Below are 20,293 nucleotides of genomic sequence, written 5' to 3' on the forward strand. Positions count from 1 at the left end.
AAGTTACAGGCCCTGACATCCTCCAATTTCCACAAACATCAAAATGTTGATAAATGCTGGCCCGTGAGGGGCAGGAATTCTTCAGTTGTCATGACTTTGGTTGGACTGTTCTTTGAGCTAAACTCAAGGGGTAAGTTGGGAGGTTAATTTCTGCTATTTCCTCAAAGTCACCTGACAACTCTCTGTGATTCCGAAATTTGGACGAGGAGATGCCCAAAGGGCGGACAGAAGATGTAGGCTGTGAGGAAAGGTGGGTGGTTATTTTTTTTACAGAAACAGATTAATCCCTGAGCTTGGTCTCCCTCAACCCAAGTCCACCCATTAAAGGTATCCGGAATGCTTGGTGACATCAGGGCTTGGACACAGCCCTTCCTCAAGAACGGTGTGTCTAAGGCAGAAGAAGACCAGTGCCGGCCAGCCTTCCCCTGCCAGGGCACCCACAGGAAGAGATACGTATCTAGGCTGTTGGGGTCATCTTCCCCAGGTAAGGCAAACAGCTGTACAAATTGGTCTACGAATGTCTCGGGGAACTGTGCCCAAGAAAGACCAGAGACTCCAGACATGTTTCTCGGACATCATAACGCTAACGATTCCACTATGAGTGCCAAGAGGAGGCCCCTGTGCTCAGGGTGGCTCAGTGCCAGAGGCTCAAGTGAATCAGGTGCAGAAGCATCGCGACCCCCAGGACAAATGTTTGCAGCCGTGGTGGGTACGGGGTCTCCCCTTCACTGAAATGGTACAGTTTGATGCTCCTGGCAAAGCGTGTTGCTGACTTTTTCCACTGCTGTTTCTTCTACTTGACACCTTGCTTCTTGAACCAAATCATTGGTACTAGCTCATCAAAGCTAGGGGTTGAAGTCAAGCACCCAATCTGTGTCTATGACTTCCTACACCCGAAGCTGTTGCAGGCTAGGCTGTGTGGCTTCCGCGAGCGTGCCCTGGCTTTGCAGATGCCTGGGAAATGCCTGATTGACCAATCAGGGGGCCACTCCCGAGTCACGCTGTCGTGTCTCCGCTTACCCTGTGTCCTCTTACCTCTTCCATATTTTTGAATTCTAAATAGAATTACATTAAAAAAAGGAGGGGGTTTCTACTGCTTTAAACAGCTTTGGAAACCGGTTACAATCTCAAAAGACACTTCTTACTTAAAAATTCTAGCGCCATAAACAAAGCTGAGAAGTTGAAATTAAAGTCACTTAAAATTTGCATATACTAATAGTTAACATTTATTCTCATCATGTTCCAGATGCAGTGCTGAGTGCCTTTCATGTATTATCTCATTCAGACCGCCTAACAGCCATATCGGGTGGTACACACTTTTATTATCTCCATTTTACACATGAGGAAATACAGGCATGGAGAAATTGAGTAAGTTGCCCAAAGCTCTAAAGCTACAATGACTCCTTTCAAGGTGCAAACACTGGCAGGCTGACTACAGAGCTCAAGCCCTAATCGTTACACCGTCAGGTAGAAAAAAAACAAAAATAACCACGCCATTGCGTTACTCCGTATCAGAAGTTTTTAAAAGAAATATTTCAATGCATCAATAAAAATGATTAACAACAACGTCAGGCGTTCATATGCAAATGACTGCCCAGAACACTTAGCAGTTACCCTTTAGAAAGTAAACACAAAATAAATTTTGGTCAAATACGCCAGGCAAGGCTAATTATTTTCTTGAACATTTTTATGAACTCCTTAAAAGTTTTCAGTATGTTATGATTTTCCTGCTTTCACCGTGCTTACATTATTAATTTGCTCAGCAAATTCTTTGTAGATAAACTAAGTTGCAAACTTAAACCAACGTAACTCTTATGTGGATGATTAAACACCCCGAATCACTGAATAAATGAATCAGTGCATGTACCCCTATAATCACCCAGTGCTTTAGAAACAGTTCTTTGAAAATGTGCATGCTACTCTCTGAATAGCCTTCCAGTGAATTCAGTGCTAAATGCTGATTTAGTAAGAATGGAAAAGTGAATTTGCTAGAGCGCCTATCGGGTGACGGGAAACCGGGGAAGATGATAACATCGCCACTTGGTGGGACTTTACTGCTGACAAAGGACTTGTACTTACATCATTTTATTCCTCAATACAAACTGAAAGGTTGGCAAAGTAGATATCAATATTATTGTCACCCTCGCTCCTTTAATTTGATACATCCTATCTCAGGTCACAGGAGGCACCTACAGCCACAGGGTGGCTACACGGGGGGGGGTTTGACTTTCGCTGTCCTGCACACTCAGCCCAGGTTCTTTTCACTGCATCCTATGCTCTACTCCATTGGGGAGATATTTGCAAAGATAGAGAGGCATTTCTACCCTGCAGAGGTCATAGACTCTCGGTCTGGGGGCTGAATCTAGCCTTCAGATCTCTTTTGCTTTGCTCGAATAGATTTTGAGTTTGATTCGTTATGACTCACTGTGTTTTAAAAATCAGAAGAGATTAAGCTAAGTCTAGAATTGTGGCTTCATCTGGAAAAGTAGTTGCTTTGGTAACAAGCTCTGCTTTGAGTCGGCGTGTCTACTCCAGAGTGCCACGGGGCTCTCCCACTCCTTGTCACACGGCTGGTATTGCCTTATTTGCCATTTATCCTCCTAAAACCAGGCTGCTTCATGCATTTCTCTTACCTGCCTGGCTCCCAGTAGAAAGTGAATTCTCTGTGGGACTGAACAGCTTTCCACAGACATGGGGTGATTTTTCCCAGCCAACTTCGGCAGATCGTCTTTGTCTATCTTCCCAGCTTCGGTTCCTCACTCACTCAACAACCGTTTCACTTAATTTTCTTTATTAAATTGTTCTGCTAATGGAACAGAGAGGTAGTTGTGAAACTGAGCATTCACAATACCTAAAAAGTCCCATAAACTTCCTTTTGATTATAATGTAATAGCTGGAATTTTATTAACCCTGTCCAGAGTTACTAAAATTATCTCCCATATAGTTTTTAAGTCCACTTCAAAATATTTTGACTAACTCATTTCCAAACTCTCAGCCTTCATCCCTACTTCACAAGAATGTAAATTCTCTGAGATCAGAGGACCTTGCTTGTTCATCACTATAATCTTACTGGCACATAGTAGATGCTCAGTAAATGTTTGTTGATTGACTGAATGAAAGTGGAAGTAGTGAATCAGCACTGGGCATTCCTGGAACCCTCTCAGTGTGGTCCTTCAGACACAGTTGGCCCTTATCTATGGTGTGGTCTTATTTATGCAGAGTCTAGTAGGACATTATCAGTCTCTTGGGAGATAAGTCATTTCCTGGAGGCAGAAAAGATCTAGCTCAAAAATTTGTTAGCTTTGCTTATTGGTAGAAATACTTCATTAAAATATCAACTTTTGCATTAAACTGGCTCTACGTTTACAGAAACACTAGCCTTCGAGAAAACGGAATCTTTCTTAGATTCAGCTAACCCTTCAGTCTACATTGGTTTTCTTGGTTGTGCAAAGAGAAGATGACTTTCAGCCCAGCCTGCCTCTTTCCTTAGGGCCAGGAGTCTTCCATGTAGCGGAAGCTTGCTGTCAAGAACCACTTGAATTTGCTTGACTTTTTTTAGTTTTTAACGACCTGTTTACAACTTATAAGAAAAAAGAGTGTGGCCTGGACCCTCTAGCTTCCAGTCACCTCCCAGGACGCCTCGGGTACTCAGCCGCCCTATACACTCCCTTTTCCTCTTTCTGCTTCTTTCTTTCTCCTCTACCCTCTCCCTTTCTTCTTCCCTGTCTTCCTTGAATCATGATTTTCACAGGCTTTCTTTTTAGAATGTGGAGAGAGTATGTCTTGTTTTTCCCACCATGGTTTGCTCTGAAGGGTAAGAAGATTGAGAAAGCATACACATTACTTCTTCAGGACTTGAACTTGGACTCGATTATGCAGCATCCTGTCCTGTACAACCTGAGCTACTGTGGGTGTGAAGTTTTTCTTCTGAACATTTAAAATTCATTTAATGCAAAGACCCTCCCTCCCTCCCTCCCCCTTCCCTCCCTCCCTTCCTTCCTTCCTTCCTTCCTTCCTTCCTTCCTTCCTTCCTTCCTTCCTTCCTTCCTTCCTTCCTTCCTTTCTCTTTTTCAGATTCCTCACTTTGCTTTTTTGTGAAATCATAGAATTTTATGTTGGAAAAAACTTAAAAGATAATCTTGTCCAGACTCTTCGTTTTACAGATGAAGAAGCTTCAGAACCAGAATTAAAATCTGATCTTCTGGGACTTGCCTGGTGGTCCAGTGGTAAAGAATCCACCTTATGATGCAGGGGACACCGGTTCGATCCTTGGTCAGGGAACTAAAAGATGCCACATGCCACGGGGCAACTAAGCCCCTCAGTGCCACAACTACCGAGTTCCCGCACCTGAATTAGAGCCCACATGCCACAAATTACAGAGCCCACATGCCACAAATTACAGAGCCCACACGCCCTGGAGCCTTCGCGCCACAACTAGAGAAGAGAAAACCCGCACGCCACAACTAGAGAGAAGCCCGCACGCCACAACGAAGAGCCCCGTGCGCCACAACTAAGACCCAACACAGCCAAAAATAAATAAAATAAATAGACAAGTAGTAAGTAAATCTTAAAAAAAAAAAAGGATCACATATTAAAGAAAAAAAAATCTGATCTTCTGACTTGGAGCTCTTTCCTTTACTATTTGAATGGATTATTTGTCTTTTTGAATTTACTGTTTCTCCTCTCTGTATATTTCAGTTACAAGAGGATTTAACCGTATGACTCATTCCTGACTGTGGGGGTCTCTGTGTTTGGAGCAGAGTCCGAGGACCCCGGGAGGAAGAGCCCTATGACGGGAGCGCTGGTGTGGTCCAGGTCTTCCCCCAGCCCCTTGCTTCAGGTCTCCGTGTGCAGGGACCTCCCTTAGGGGAGAATAGCTCGCCTCTCAGAGAGAACGGGAAAGAGAACGGGGTACGGACTGGCCAACCCCTCCGCCTCCTCACCCACTTTCCCCACTTTTTATAATGTTTCACGCTGTACGTTTCACAGGGGCAGGTCCTGCCATATCTGGCTGGGGTGGGTCAGCCTCATTTGGGGCAAAGCGTCGCTATGCACGGGGATAGCACTGGTATGATACACTGTGGTGTATCTATGTGGGAAGCAAGAAAGAGGAGCCACTTGAGGGCACCAGGGAGAGAAGAGTCGGAAGCTGCAAGGAAGCTGCTCCTGAGGGACTGGTCCTCTTTTAGAGCGCAATCTTCCAGCCACTGACCTCACGATCATGTTCATAGCGTCACACACGCACGTTGACGGACCAGGTGAGGCTCGACACCATCCGCCCAGAGAGATCATATCGAAGTCTCCCCCATTTCTCTCTTACTTGTCAATCCAGTAGAAAAGGAATTTGACTTGGTTTAAACAGTTTTTCAAAAGGCCATGTTGATTCCCCAGTGCCTTATGATTCAAAATATTAAACCAAAAACGTAGGGAAAATTTTTTCTTATGTTTTATGCCAAGATGTGAGCAATGAATTAAGAGAAAAATCCCAGCCAAGAGAGAAAAATGTTTAGCTGGAGGAAAATTTAAATATGAAAGTAATTTGATGATCATTCCACCGTCTTAAGAAAAATGAAAGTGAAAGACAAATATAAATATACCTCTTTCCGAGAAAAACAAATACCGTATGCTAACACATATATATGGAATCTAAAAAAAATGGTTCTGATGAACCTAGAGGCAGGACAGGAATAAAGACAGACGCAGACGTAAAGAATGGATTTGAGGACACGTGAGGCGGAAGGGTAAGCTGGGACGAAGTGAGAGAGTGGCATGGACATATACACACTACCAAACGTAAAATAGCTAGCTAGTGGGAAACAGCCGCATAGCACAGGGAGATAAGCCCTTGGTGCTTTGTGACCACCTAGAGGGGTGGGATAGGGAGGGTAGGAGGGAGATGCGAGAGGGAGGAGATATGGGGACATATGTATATGTATAACTGATTCACTTTGTTATACAGCAGAAACTAACACACCATTGTAAAGCAGTTATACTCCAATAAAGATGTTAACAAAATATACACATACCTTTTTCCCATACAAAACCCTCAGCCATAAGATGATGCTTTGGGGAAAGCTTTATTTGTAACTGTGTGTATCTGCTTTTGCACATTCTAATCTGATGCTTTTATGCTTTCCATATGGATCATTGCAACACTGATTCCATCATTTTAACCATAGTTTACATTTCAAATATCAAAATACACAGTATATAAAAGAAGTTCCATTCTGTGTGTCCCTTATCCTCGGCAAAAGAAAAATAGATTCTCCCAAGCAGGGGGCACTGTGTCTGGTTAAAGACTTCAGTAAAGAATATAATGTAAGTTAAGTGTTTCTTTTCATATCTAGAATACTAACACCAGGTAACGTTCTAACAAACCCAGTGAAGTTACATTCTTCAAGGGATAATGTTCAAAGAGAGAAACTGCACTAAATTAGTATACAACTGGGATTTCTAATAGGAAGTACTGAAGAGAAATGTTCCAGTCAACAATGATCATTCAGGGATAGTTTACTTATGTCGCCTTTGGGAGACCTAGCAAATCCTGCTCTGTTTTCCCAGATGTCCAACAGGTAAGTAATACCTTCTTGATTACTCCAGGTTATGGGAAGCGTGGAGAACAAAAGAGAAGAGACACTTTGCTATGTGTCTATAGTTACTGCAAAAAAAACAAAAAACAAAAAAACCCTCTTGATATGATGGTCTCACAATAAAGACCAAATATACGGTGGCTTGCTCTCTCTGAATGACCGTTCCCACCCCCACAGAAAATTCGTGATTCCCACACCACTACCCACCAACTACCATGCTTTTCAAATTTATTACACCTTATTGTAAGTTATTCATCCTTTTCCATCCTTCTTGCAGGGGACTCTAGGCCCTCTGAGAGCAGGGGTTTTCTATCTGGTTCTCTACTGAGACATGGTGGATCCTACCGGGAGTTGAGTGAATGAGTGAACTGGGCTTACTGGCACCTTTTCAGAACAGCCATTCAGAACACAGCTGGCTGCAGAAGTGGGGTCCACTAGGCCTATTTATGGTTGCAGGCTTCACAAAAGAAGAAGATCTGCTCCCCGGAGAAGACTATTTCTATTTTGAACCAATGATTCTCTATTATTGAGCCCAGTTGGCTACACAGTTGTTTTTTTGTTGTGAAATTTTACAGACTAATTGACCTACGAGTGTTTCCTCAAAAGACAAAAGGACGAGGCCATGTGATAATTCCCAGGTACCTACTAGAGAAATATGCGAGATGCTTGTATTTTCCATCTCATGATAATCTGACACAGACATGTTGGGGTTGTTATCTACTCAACCTGGAATATTATTTTAATCGAAATATCCATTGCAGTTCAATCGAGAGCATGGGGGTAAAAGTCAATAAAACAAATAACAACAACAAAAACCAAGAAAAATGTTTTAGTAGAGAAGGTAATGCTCCAATTGAACTGAACTACTTCTCTTTTCATGACCTTCTTTCTGTTATCTGGTGGTTAACGCACTCTCTCCCTTTCCACAGCAAGCAGTTAGGAGGCTGCTGGCCCCTCCTTCTAACAGAATAAAGCCCTTGGAAGGTAAGGGAAGTGCCGGGCTGGAGACAAATCGGTGTGGAAAAGTTCCTGGATCATTTGGAGACTGTGAGTTTGAAAACAGAATCACTCCCTAAGAGTATCTAAATCACTGAAGGCTCCTATAATTATGAAACTGAAACTCAGCAAGAAGACGGTTGAATGAGCATGCACTGCAAATTATGAGTATGGATGTTCTGCAAGAAGTATATACGAAGGAAGCTTTGTCTGGCCCTGTACTAGGGCAGAGATTTTCATTGCTTCCAGGCTTGCATGTCTGTGAAGAAATGAAACAGCAAACCTGCTCCCAAGAACTCGGCTCTGACTATAAGGGAACAGCCTGGAGACATCAAAAGTTCACTTGCGGAGGGCTTTCTTATCAAGTAATCCCAAGTAATTTGAGTAAAACTGAGAATTAAGAAGGATGCTATGGAGAACTGCAGGAACAGTAGACCGACGTCCGCATGACATGCTTTTGCTAAAACCCTTGCCAATGACCGAAGAGAATCGCGCAGAAGTTCATCTAGAACTGGCTTCAACCTTTTACGGCCCCAAGTCTATAATTTTGATTTTGTTGTTTTTGTTGTTTAAAGCGAAAAGGCAGTAGCCATGTAATATGTTGAATAAGGGCTACTGGAGGAGTAGCTGGGAGCAAAGCACATGCTCTGAGAAACAAGAAAAAGCAGAGAGAAGGGCTTTCAAAGCACAGTAGGCTGGCCAATCGGAGTGAACATAAACGGCCGAGGCTGTTAATGTTTTCAGCCTGTAAAATAACTGATGTTTATATAATGATGTAACTAAGTATTAGGAAACTATGTTGTTTCACCCAAGAAGGTTTTACAAACTATGGTTACCAAAGGGGAAAGGGGGAGGGACAGATTAGGAGTTTGGGATTAACAGATACACACTACTGTATATAAAACAGATAATCAACAAGGACCTGCTGTACAGCACAGGGAATTATACTCAATATTTTGTTATAACCGAAAAGGGAAAAGAATCTGAAGACGTTTTATATATATACATAACCGAGTCACTTTGCTGTGCACCTGAAACTAACACAACATTGTAAATCAACTAGACCTCAATCAAAAAAAAATTAAAAAGGAAGGTTTGAGAAAAATTTTATTTTAGAAAGTTTTCATTTGAAAGATTTCCACTAGATAGTTTAAGTGAAAAGTGAAGTTTGGATGCTTAAAGGGCAAGGTTCCCAGTGCTTATGGCAGTGACATGCCATGCAGCAAGCTCACACCATCAGGAATCTCCGGGTGTGAGACAGCAAGTGGCTCCTTTGCTCATCTGTAAAATGGGCTTCACGTGCCTACACACAATGGGGCTGGAATGAGATGAAATTAATTGAGAAATACATTCCAATGCCCGGCACAGAGTAGAAAATTCACTCTGGGGTGGGTGCATTAGTGAAATTGCACATCACCCATAATGATAAGCAAAGGATGCATTTTGAATTTCCTTTCCGTCTTATTATGTATGATTATTCAATAGGGTGCTAGAAGCTGCTGGCTGGGAATCTGACTGCATCCTGCCTGGTCCAATGTTAAGGCTACGAACTGCAAGAGCTCCAGCTCAGCAGAGAATCAGTAACACCCCCGGGGTGGCTGACCTGCTGTGCTAACTTGCATTGGCTCTTGGCTGCTCTGAAAGATGGATGCTACCTCAAATTACGGAAAGGAAAAAAAATAACACGATAGTTGCTAAATACAGTTCTTTATTTTCTAAAAATAGGTATTTCAACTAAAGCGTTGTGAGTCACTATGGTGGAAATGTAGAAATATAAAAATGCTGTATTGCACAGGGAACTGTACTCAATATCCTGTGATAAACCATAATGGAAAAGAATATGAATAAGCATGTATATATACGTATAAGCTGAATTATTTTGCTGAACAGCAAAAATCAACGCAACGTTGTAAATCAACTATCCTCCAATAAAATAAATTTTAAAATATCAAAATGATTATTCCTTTTTATTTAGCATAATAAGTTCTACAGAACTTACATTTATGAACTTTCCAATCTTCAACTGTTTTTGATCTATAAAAATGACAAGTGCACATGGTTTGACCTAACTGCCACTAAAGCAAACGTAATTGAATTGATTCACTGCCTCATTTTATTTGTAGAAATGAGACAAGGAATTGATGCATGGATTTGCATATTTTGTATTATCTATTTGTCAAATAGTTTGTAAATGGAAAACCATGTAGAGAACTCTTTTAGGGAAGGACACGGTGTCGGGAGTATTCTCTGTCCTCATAAGCTTAGCTTTGTGTCCAGTAGCTGCTTTCTCCCATTCAGGAGTGAGATTCAGATCTGAGCCCCTGCAGTTCTGCAGCTTCAGAACAGATTAGTTTCCTCGTCCTAACCGAGATTGCAAGCAGTTCCAGACTGCACTGAGTCGTTGCTGCGCTTTCTCTATTTATGACTTTTCTGGGCCCTGAGAATGATTTCTGATTCTTGGTAACTCAGTAGATTAATGAGACTTCTACTGAGTGTTATAAAAGTAGCTGAGCCACTGACTTAAAGGCGATGAAAATTGCTTTTTCTCAAATAAGGCCTTGCTTTTATTTAGACTTTAAAGATTTTCTTCTATATTAGGATATTAGGATATCCTAATATAGGATATAGTATATTAGGATATCTTGATGAATTCACTAACTTAGATTTTGGTGTAGTAATAGTAGCAATTAACGAAGTGAGCTTTCACTGATATCTTTAGAGGCTATTAAGCCCCAAGGTTTGTCAGACTATGAAGATTTGTACCTTTCTACTTCAAGAAACCATTTCATCTCCACAGAATCTCCTGCCTCCATTGGCTAATGATAGAAATTCAGAATCATTACCTAAATTAATTGTTTCATGTGGTTGGTCTTTAGAATGTTATAAACTGTAATAGAATTACTGAGTTGAAAGCAATTAATTAGATGTACTTTGAATATATTCTAATTAAATGCTATACCTGTCATTCTTAACGACCACTTGAAAACTACCAAAAGAAAACTGCTGATGAATCTCAGTGCCATGAAAATAAGCCATCCAGAACCGTTTAAATATGCCTCGTGTCTGTACAGTTCACATCACTTCGCAATCTGAAAAGTCATTTCAGATACTGCCATTGAAGTATTATCACAGGGCCCCATAATTTTAAGGGAGAAAGTGAAAGTGTGGAATCCTTGTTCTAGGTTTCTAAAGCCCATAAATCATAGAGGTAGGAATAGCATGTATGTTTCTTATGTCTAGGACTGTGTGAGACCATGTTAGACCAGGAGCTGAAAATTCAGATCTGTACACCAGAGCCACAGAGAGATCTCATGCTCAGAGATCACTGAGATCTCATGCTCAAGTGAGAGGGGATCTCTCAGGATGAGAAGAGGGGGAGGGCTGAGAAATGCAGGGCCCTTGAGGGCAAACAGCTTACAAAGGGGCCAGCCTCCCACAGCTGCACTGGTTGTTCTTAGGGAAATGTGGTTCCTGTCAAGCCAGATGCAGTGGTTTTCAAACACATACAGATGTGTGGGATTTTACATGAAATAATCACAGATTCACATTTTCAGCCCTGTGGCTCAAGTAAAACACATCTGTGGGCTGTTGGCAAGCGGCCTCTGGATTAGACCCTGACATCCTCTGTAGGTATATATGCTACTCAACGTGAAGGCTGTGGACGTGCTGCCTTTCATCAATACTTAGGACCAATCAGAGGAAACGTCTGTGAAAAGAAACTAGGGTATTTCATCAATCAAAAGATAGGATGTGCCCGCTAGGTTGCTGCCATATATAGTTTTTCACATTTCTATTGGCGTAGAGCTGCTTTACAACGGTGTGTTAGTTTCTGCTGTGCAGCAAAGTGAATCAGCTCTACGTGTACATCGATCCCCTCTTTTTTGGCTTTCGTTCCCATTTAGGTCATGACAGAGGACTGAGTAGAGTTCCCTGTGCTGTACAGTAGGTTCTCATCGGTTATCTATTTTATACATAGTTGTGTATATATGTGTCAATCACAATCTCTCACCCACCCCCTTTCCCCCTTGGTATCCATAAGTTTGTTCTCTACGTCTGTGTCTCTATTTCTGCTTTGCAAATAAGTTCATCTGTGCCATTTTTCTAGATTCCACATATAAGCGATATTATACGATATTCGTTTTTATCTTTTTGACTTACTTCACTCTGTATGACAGTCTCTAGGTCTATCCACGTCTCTGCAAATGGCACAATTTTGTTCCTTTTTATGGCTGAGTTTCAGATTAAAAAGATAGATGTATTCGTAGTCTTTCTCTGGTTTGTAAACAGGTTGGTTGAGGACAAAAAGGCCTCTTGAAAGGACTGTAACTTATTGGGAATGGAATACTAAGAAAGGATCAAAGCTGTATGTCAGGGGCGATTCTAGAAAAGCCAAAGGTAGAAGACTTTCCAAGGTCCATACAGCATCATGTACTGTTTATGATACAAAAATGGGGGAGGGGCACACAGTGTGAAGAAGAGAAAATTAGAATATTTTATTATCCTAGATTGTTGTTCTCATATTGAAATACTATGTCTGAAAAATTGAAATGAAAATTTTATACAGATGTAGGTTGAACAAAATGGAGAACTATACAGATGTTATGAAACAATTGGTACTTCCCTGAGGGGTAAGAAGAGAAATTTACAGAATCACAGAGCACAATGTGTCACGCAGCAGCTCCAGAGAGCACACAGCATTCTTCAGTGCATAGAGCAAAGGGCAAGGCGGTAGGGTCCATTTCTATTTCTGGCATCGATTGCTTTGGGACTTGGAGGATCAGAGTGTCACCTTTTGGCACTCAGGTCACCCCACATGTTAAAAAAATCCGTATGCACCAGTTTTGACATCTATAAACCACTGGCAGGTTTGTAAAATCAAGGCTATCACGAAAGCAGGGACGGTTGTTCTCCCTCTCTGTAATTTACAGAATTCATGAAGATTTGCAATGGCCAGCCACCAATCAGACGTCTACTGGAATATTCTTGTTTGCTTTACATCTCTGCTCATCCTGGAACTCATCACCTTAATCCACTTTTTCTTTGCATGAAATTTAAATGAAAAAGCAGCCCTAGGCAGATTCATTATTGAAGTTGCAGTCTCCATACTCTCCTTTGGAAATTGAGGCATCCGTATACGTAAGGCTTCAGTTAGGCTAAAAGATAAGTTTACATGCTAAAATCCAGGGTCCCAGCTATCATGTAGGAAGTATATAAAGTTCATTGTCTTCGTTTGCATCCTTTACAAGCTATCCTCTGCCAGCATTCATTTAGATGCTAACTTTATATTTAACTCAATTCTTACCTTCATTCTTTAGAAAAATATAACACAAATGAGAAATTTGAAGATGAAATTTATAGATAAAAATACTTACCTCTCTCTTGCAGCTTGATGCACAATATGGAAAAATAATACATGAAAAACTAAAAAGAATACATAAACTATCAAACTAAATCCCCAGATAGAGGCAAACACAAAAAAGAGTCCACGCCTTGTAGAAGACGTCATTCTCTTCCATTACCTAATGCCTGGCTTTCAAGAAATTAGGTGAGCTCATATTGTTTAATCTGTGGGATCTATTATCTAACCTTCTCGGGAACTGACTTCAGTAAGTTTCAATACAATGTTCTCACAGCTCTCATCAATTCAGTTACACTGACCCACGGGTATATTTTGCGCGTGCACACACACACACACACACATATGTACACGTGCACACACATACATACACACGCACACACACATGCACATGCTTTTCTCTGACTTTGAAGAGTGAAACAAAAATCAGAGGCCCTAGACTCTAAAACAGAAGTAGGGAGGATTATCTGCAAACACTTGGCTGCATTTTACATATTGAGCCCAACCCAAGATGTGTATTCTTAGCGGATACTAGCATGTTAGCAAAATCTTACTGTGGAAAGAAATGGGTTTTTAATATGTATGTGTAACTGAATCACTTTGCGGTACACCTGAAACTAACACTGCATTGTACATTTTTACTGAAGTCAACTATACTTCAATTAACAAAATGCCTGCTTTGTCGGCTGTCTCTCTCACACCAGTCCCAGCGACACCCTACCTTGCGGAGGGGCTTGAGCTTGGTCTCCATGATGAAGTCGTACTTGCACAGCTCACAGCAGCGCGTGTCAGAGCTTTTGATCCACTGGTGGAGGCAGGCCTGGTGCACGAAGCGCAGGGTGCCCGTGCAGCGGCAGGGCGTGATGAGCGGACTCTCCTCATCCCCTTCGCAGTGACAGATCCTGGGGGGGACACAGCAGCCGGGTGAGATCTCTCCCTCGGGGAGCACACGGCATCCTCCTCCCACACATCCCAGGCTGGGTCAGAAAATGCAACCTCCCGTTCAGACCCATGGACGTTGCACTTCAGCTCAAGGCTAGAGCTGAATCTATGGCCAATACTAATTTCCTTTCCCTTGCACAGTCATTGCTGGACTCTTAAGTCATGGTCAAAGGCATTAGACACCAATACATCAAAAATGTGCGATCATTCCTACACAGAAGTCAGTTTTAACAGCATAGCTATTGAGCTATGTCCCCACCTTCGTCTACTAAAAGTCAGTGTCCATAGGCACAAGCTTGCTTGCATATACAAAAGTTACAACTTAGTAATGCCGGAACCCGGTAACTTCAATGTTTTACTTTGATGGTAGTTTTATAGGGCGTATACTTTACTACATATGGTATCTGACCAACGTGGAAGAATTCGGAAACATGTTAACATGCTACTATGGAATAAAGTGAATATAGAAAGTCTCAACTTGGAAATCTTATGAAGATTTTCCTAGGAAGATGCACACATATTTGGTCCAAACGAAAGGCCTAAACTGTCAATAATCATCGTCACAAAAGTTACTGGTTACAGAAAGTTCAAGTACAGTAAATCCGACTGTTTTAAAATGTTAATTACTACGTCTTCCAAGGACTCCCTAGTTCAAGTAGTTGACTGAATTACTGTGACTTCTAGTGTCATAGATTCATAGTCTATGAAATCTTCATTATTCTCCTCTTCAAATTAAAAAAAAATAATTTGTTTTCCTCACTGGATAAGTGTTTATACCACCAGGTCACAAATTCAAACCTTAGAACTTCAATAATTCTTATTATATAACCAGCTGTTAGAAGTTGTTACTAAATTTGCTTAGAAATATTACTTGAACTCTGTTAGCAATATGAATGGAATGTTCCCCAAACACCTGTATAGTAATTTTCTGGAGCAGAATCTCACAGTGGTAGGCTGGAAGAATGTTAGAATTGCTGCTACTGCCCTTTCCTTTCATCCCTCCTCTCCAGAAGCATGTTTTAAAGAGTGGATTTTAAAATATATTTATCTAGCTCAGCTGTCTCCCCAGGGAGATGTGACGGTCGGTCAGATCGTTACTGCGATGAGATACAGGAATTGAAACCCAACGCTCCCCTAACCTCAAAATAAAGAAGTATGACACAGTACACTAGTATCTTGGATCTCTTTTTCTTAAGTAAAGATAAAGTAGGCCAAGAGGAACACTGACTTCAAAAGTTCTTTGGGTGGAGTGATAGGATGAGAACACAGGAAAGTTCAAAGTCAGCGTCTGCCTTCCCCTGGACAGTTAGCAGGTATCAGTGTTGGATGTTGCAGCACATGTCAAAGGCTGGTGTGATGGGGAAAAACTAAAAATCATCTCAGAGCCTATTCTTTAATATGAAAGCCCGAGATATGTCCTCTCTCCACACGTGTAGGTCCTAGGATCAGGGCTTAAGTACACTTTATAGCATACCTGTTGCTGATAGGCTGTTGGTCAGTAGATGCTTGTTGGCTAAAGGAATTGTTCAGTCAACAAACTGTGATGTATCATAAAAGCAACCAGTGAAAGCGAATCTGGGTTTCTATAGCACATCATTTTATTGTAATATTTATTTTTTTGAGTCACTGAAACCTAACGAATTATACATCATGAGCGGCTGAGATTTCTGAAGTCCTTTGAACCTCTTCTCTACCTGATCCCATACAAAGATACTCCCTTAGATCAGGGGCCAGCACACCGTGACCCGTTTCTTCCCGATGCATGTTTTGGTAGATAAAGTTTTATTGGACCACACCCACACACGTTTCTTTATGTATTATTTAGAGCTGTGTTCCACTTTAACTGTAGACCTCAGAGTTGATGCAGAGGCCATGTGTGGCCACAAAAACTAACATCTTCACTATCTGGTCCTTTACAGAAAACACGTGTCTTAAACATGGTGATCCTGAGTTAAAGACAATGTCTGACTATCATCAACAATGATGAAAACAGGTTCACAAAATAAATCACCCCAAATTCTGCAAGTAACAAAAGTTGAAGTAAAGGTTCCAGAGAGAAGCACACAATAAAAACAAAAGCCCCTCCTGACCCACCACTGCAGCCCGCTGATCCGTAACAGTCTACAGGGACAGGGGGTAAAGTTTCTTATTTGAAAAAGAAAAATTTGCAGTTAATGCCATCTCATAATTCGTCACCACAAAGGGGGTCAAGTGCTGCACAGCTGCCAAGATGATTCTGAGGCTCTGATTTTTTACTAACTTGAAGAAGTAATTCATCATGAGCAGATGTAAACAGGGACCTCGCTGATTACTGAGTTCAGACTGACCAGAGTCGTTCTCTGCTTGTAGTCAAGACTTCTTATATCTTACACATTCTTTTTAAAGAACTTCTCCTGAAACTGTCACCTGAAGCATCACTGGCAATATCATTTTTTCATAAAATTAAGATTATTTCCCATACGAAAAATCAAAAGCTTGGTTCATTTTCATTTCCATTTCACAAGATTTCTTTTTATGTGATTTTAGCATTTTGAATTTTTTCTAAATTATCCAACTCAGGTTGGCTCCTAAGAGACTTTTTCAAACTATGTTGAGATTGTTCTAAATGAATTTAAAAGCTAAATATCAACTTCAAATATCTGCTAGAAATGAAAATAAAGTGACAGAGCCATTACAGGAAGAATTAAACAATTCTTAAATTGATATACTTCACACAAACCATAATTGCTAAATTACAAATGAAAGCATAGTAATAAAAATATAAACATGATTTTTCCAACAGAATAATTGTGTAGAGAAAATGATTTCAATAATAAACTAAAAATGCATTGTAAAATAATAATAATTTTGATGCATTTTTACCTTATGGGAAATCGAGACTTGGGAATTAAGTGATTTTTAAAAAATCATTGATGATCTACATTGGTGTCTGTCACCTAGCGGCAGGAACAAGCTGAATTCACAGATATTATTGGCATTTTAGTATTTTAAGTGGCTGCTTACAGTCCAACCACCACGTGTTAGGCTTTCACCATTTATGACGTGAATAAACATCTACTTCCATATAATTTCTAGTTTTCTGTAAAGAGTGGACCACAAAATGCTATTGAGCAAATTAAATTTTAGAAAATGTGTGTGTGTGCGTGTGTTTGCAGCTTCAAGTCTCCCCTTAATGTTTGAGTTTTAAGAAAAGTTGGCTTTTTTTTTCAGTCTTGTAGATCTGAAAATGACCTCCACTGCCATCCCCAGTCCCCATCCCTTGCCAAGGCTTCTTGGCTCACGGAAACTAGTACTTTTTTTTTTTAATGTATAAGTTTTTAAAAAAAATAATTCATCACTTAAAAAAAACTTTGTGAGGGCCATAGTGATTATGTAACTTTAGAATTATTTTCATTCATTCATTCTTTAATTCATTCACGTTTTCTTAGTTCTTGTTACATGCGAAGAAAATCAGACACTAGCATCTGCATGGAGGGTGACTTGAGAGGAAGAGAAGAGAACCTGAAGGCAGGGACACCATTTGGGCAACGATTACAAACATCTAGGTATTAAGAATCTGGAAAAATGTGGTAACACTTGGGAGGAGATGGGAGACAGCCTGCAAAGTGTGTCAGGATCCCCGAGGGCCTTGCTTGGTTTCTGTGACTACTAGCTTTGGCATCAAAGCACATCTACAACATGGGACTCTTAAAGGCAGTCATCCCTGTAACCTTCAGACAGCATTGCAACTCTTTTCCCATATTCCATGCCATTTTCTTCCCTTTCTCTATCCCCTCATTTCCCTACCTACATTTTCTTCCATCCTCCTCTCTAACTAAATAAGCTTTAATTAAACACAGTACTTATGGACACTGCTATGTTTGTAATGGGTTAATTTGGACGTTAATCTTTACTCAAAACTAGTCATCATGCTTCAGAGTTTGGTGCCCATTCTTAGCCTTTCAAAGAACCAGCATGGTTTTATTGATATTTTTCTATTTTTTTAACCTTTATTTTATTTATTTCCTCTCTGATCTTTATTAGGTCCTACCTTCTGGTGACTTCAGGGTTTTTTTATTCTTCTTTTTCTAAGTATTTTAGGTGGTAGGTTAGGTTGTTTATTTGAGATTTAGCTTGGTTTTTGAAGAAGGCCTGTATTGCTATGAACTTCCCTCTAAGAACTGCTTTTGCTGCATCCCATAGATTTTGTATGGTTGTGTTTTGATGTCCATTCTTAGAATTCACTTTCTTAAGCTAAAAAATGATTAGAACACATGTTGGGCAGAAGCCATGTTGAAAGGTAGTAAGCAGTTACGAGAAATTAGTGCTCAAGTAAACAAGTGAGGAGATATAACCACTCTTTTTGAGATATATAGCAGAGCAATGAAAGGATGGTGGACTAGATAAAATTTAAGTTTTCACTTTCATTTCATTTTATTTTAACAGTAAAAGCTGACGGTGTTCATAAGCAGAAGTGAAGGTGCCACAGAGAGGGAGACATTTACGGAAATAATCAGGCAAGAGAATGGCCCATTGTTAAATGAGGTTTCTTGAGAAGTCAGGAGAGTGTGGGGAAAGAAAAAAACGGTAGAGGAATATCTTTGGACAAGTGCAAGGGTAACCAGGAGGGAAACAGACACCATTTCCCATGAGCAAGATGTAGAGGAGAAATGTCAGGTGAAGATGGAAAGGAGGAGTGGGCAGGGAAGGTGCAGCCCCTGGGCCGAGGGGGTTCTTACTATCTTCCCTGATATAACAGACAACAGGTAACTAAAGGGAAGGCAGGAAGGCACGGGGTTACGGTCTCACAGAGCCTGTAAATAATTAAAGAAAGCCGCTGGGAGAATGTGATGGAAAATTAACAAAGCATGTATATCAGAATCGTGAAGCAGCCATGAGGTCCCCGGTGAGATGAGACAGCATGGATTTATGGTGGACGTTCTGGGACTCAGTAAGCTGAGCAGTCAGAGAGATCCTACAAAGGGTAGCACCACCTCTCCGTCCCGAGATCACTAGCTCAGGCTGGAGAAGGAGGAGTGAAGGATTCTGGTGCATCAGAGAAGACGGTGTAAAGATAGTTGTCATAAAGTCTAAATGAACTGAGCAGGGAAGCTAGTGAAACCACCTCATGAGAAAAGGATGGGTTTGAGAGATCAGAAGACACAGCGATGTGGAAGAACAGATGCTGAAAATAGGAGGAAATGGGACAAAGATTGTCTCTGTGTACAGTATGCATTCATCTCCCTCGTGGATGAATTCGTATCCCTTCCGTTGTATTTTTTCCATTGTCACAGAAAAAATGAAAATAAAAAATATAGACTTATTTGGTGCTTGAGGTTCACAAGCAAATCCAATCCTGACTCACATTCTTGTTGTCCGCTCCAGTAAACTGGAGAAGTTCTCTGTTTACTCATGTGTAAAATGAGGTCAAAAATAACTCTTAGGGTGTCATGAGGATTAAATAAAAGAGTACATGTCTGGCATATAGTAGGCAATCTAATACTTGTTAATTTTATTATGGCTAATTTGTTAATTTTATCATGGGATCATGGGATTAATACTATTGCTACTACTACTATTAATTTGGTTTTTCTATGTTACTGCTGCCAATGCACTGGGACTAACAGCTTTTAGCAGCTAGTTTGTGAAGTCAGTTAAAGCAAGTGCTTGTAAGGCCAAGGTCATGAATTCTGACAGCATCCAGGCGAGTTAGTTATGACACCTTTGAATCCCCAGGTTAGTTGAGTCACAAACATGTCTCAAAGAAATCTTGGCATGGGAGTGTGTTTAGATCTGTGTAGAGTAAACCAGGGATGGGATTCAGCTTCACTCTTCTGTATGTTGGGTGCTCTCAGACAAGTTTTCAGACAGTTGGTTTTTTCATCTGTAAAATTTTACATGGCTATCATAAGGCTCAAATAAGATATATGAGAAACTACTGCAAAATATAAATATTATCCCAAAGTAGGGCATTATTGCCAATACATAAACAATCAATAAAGTCAACAAAAAGTGCTGCTAGGTAATAAATGCATGCTTTTTGAGAAAAGCAACTCAATTCTTTTTTAGTTTTTTTAAACTATTTTTTATTGGAGTATAGTTGCTTTACAATATTGTGTTAGTTTCTGCTGTATAGCAAAGTGAATCAGCTATACATATACATACATCCCCTCTTCTTTGGATTTCCTTCCCATTTAGGTCACCACAGTTCATTAAGTAGAGTTCCCTGTGCTATACAGTATGTTCCCCTCAGTTGTCTATTTTATCCAGAGTATCAATAGTGTTTATGTGTCATTCCCAGTTTCCCAATTCATCCCACCCCACCTCACCCCTTGGTACCCATACATTTGTTCTTTACGTCTGTGTCTCTATTTCTGCTTTGCAAATAAGATCATCTCTACCAGTTTTCTAGATTCCACATATATTCATT

At 40.6% G+C, this 20,293-nt stretch overlaps 1 protein-coding gene across 4 annotated transcripts in view; it reads right to left on the bottom strand.

Moving 5' to 3' along the window:
• MARCHF1 (membrane associated ring-CH-type finger 1) overlaps positions 1 to 20,293 on the bottom strand; it is an 820,299-nt gene that overhangs the window by 40,030 nt on the left and 759,976 nt on the right. For all 4 annotated transcript variants that reach the window (XM_067035463.1, XM_067035461.1, XM_067035462.1 and 1 more), the window contains exon 6: positions 13,664 to 13,844. In XM_067035463.1, coding sequence (XP_066891564.1) covers positions 13,664 to 13,844 — 181 coding nt within the window. The remainder of the gene's footprint in view (positions 1 to 13,663; positions 13,845 to 20,293) is intronic.

This window comes from Kogia breviceps, chromosome 6, assembly GCF_026419965.1.
Source record: "Kogia breviceps isolate mKogBre1 chromosome 6, mKogBre1 haplotype 1, whole genome shotgun sequence".
Classification (NCBI taxonomy): domain Eukaryota; kingdom Metazoa; phylum Chordata; class Mammalia; order Artiodactyla; family Physeteridae; genus Kogia; species Kogia breviceps.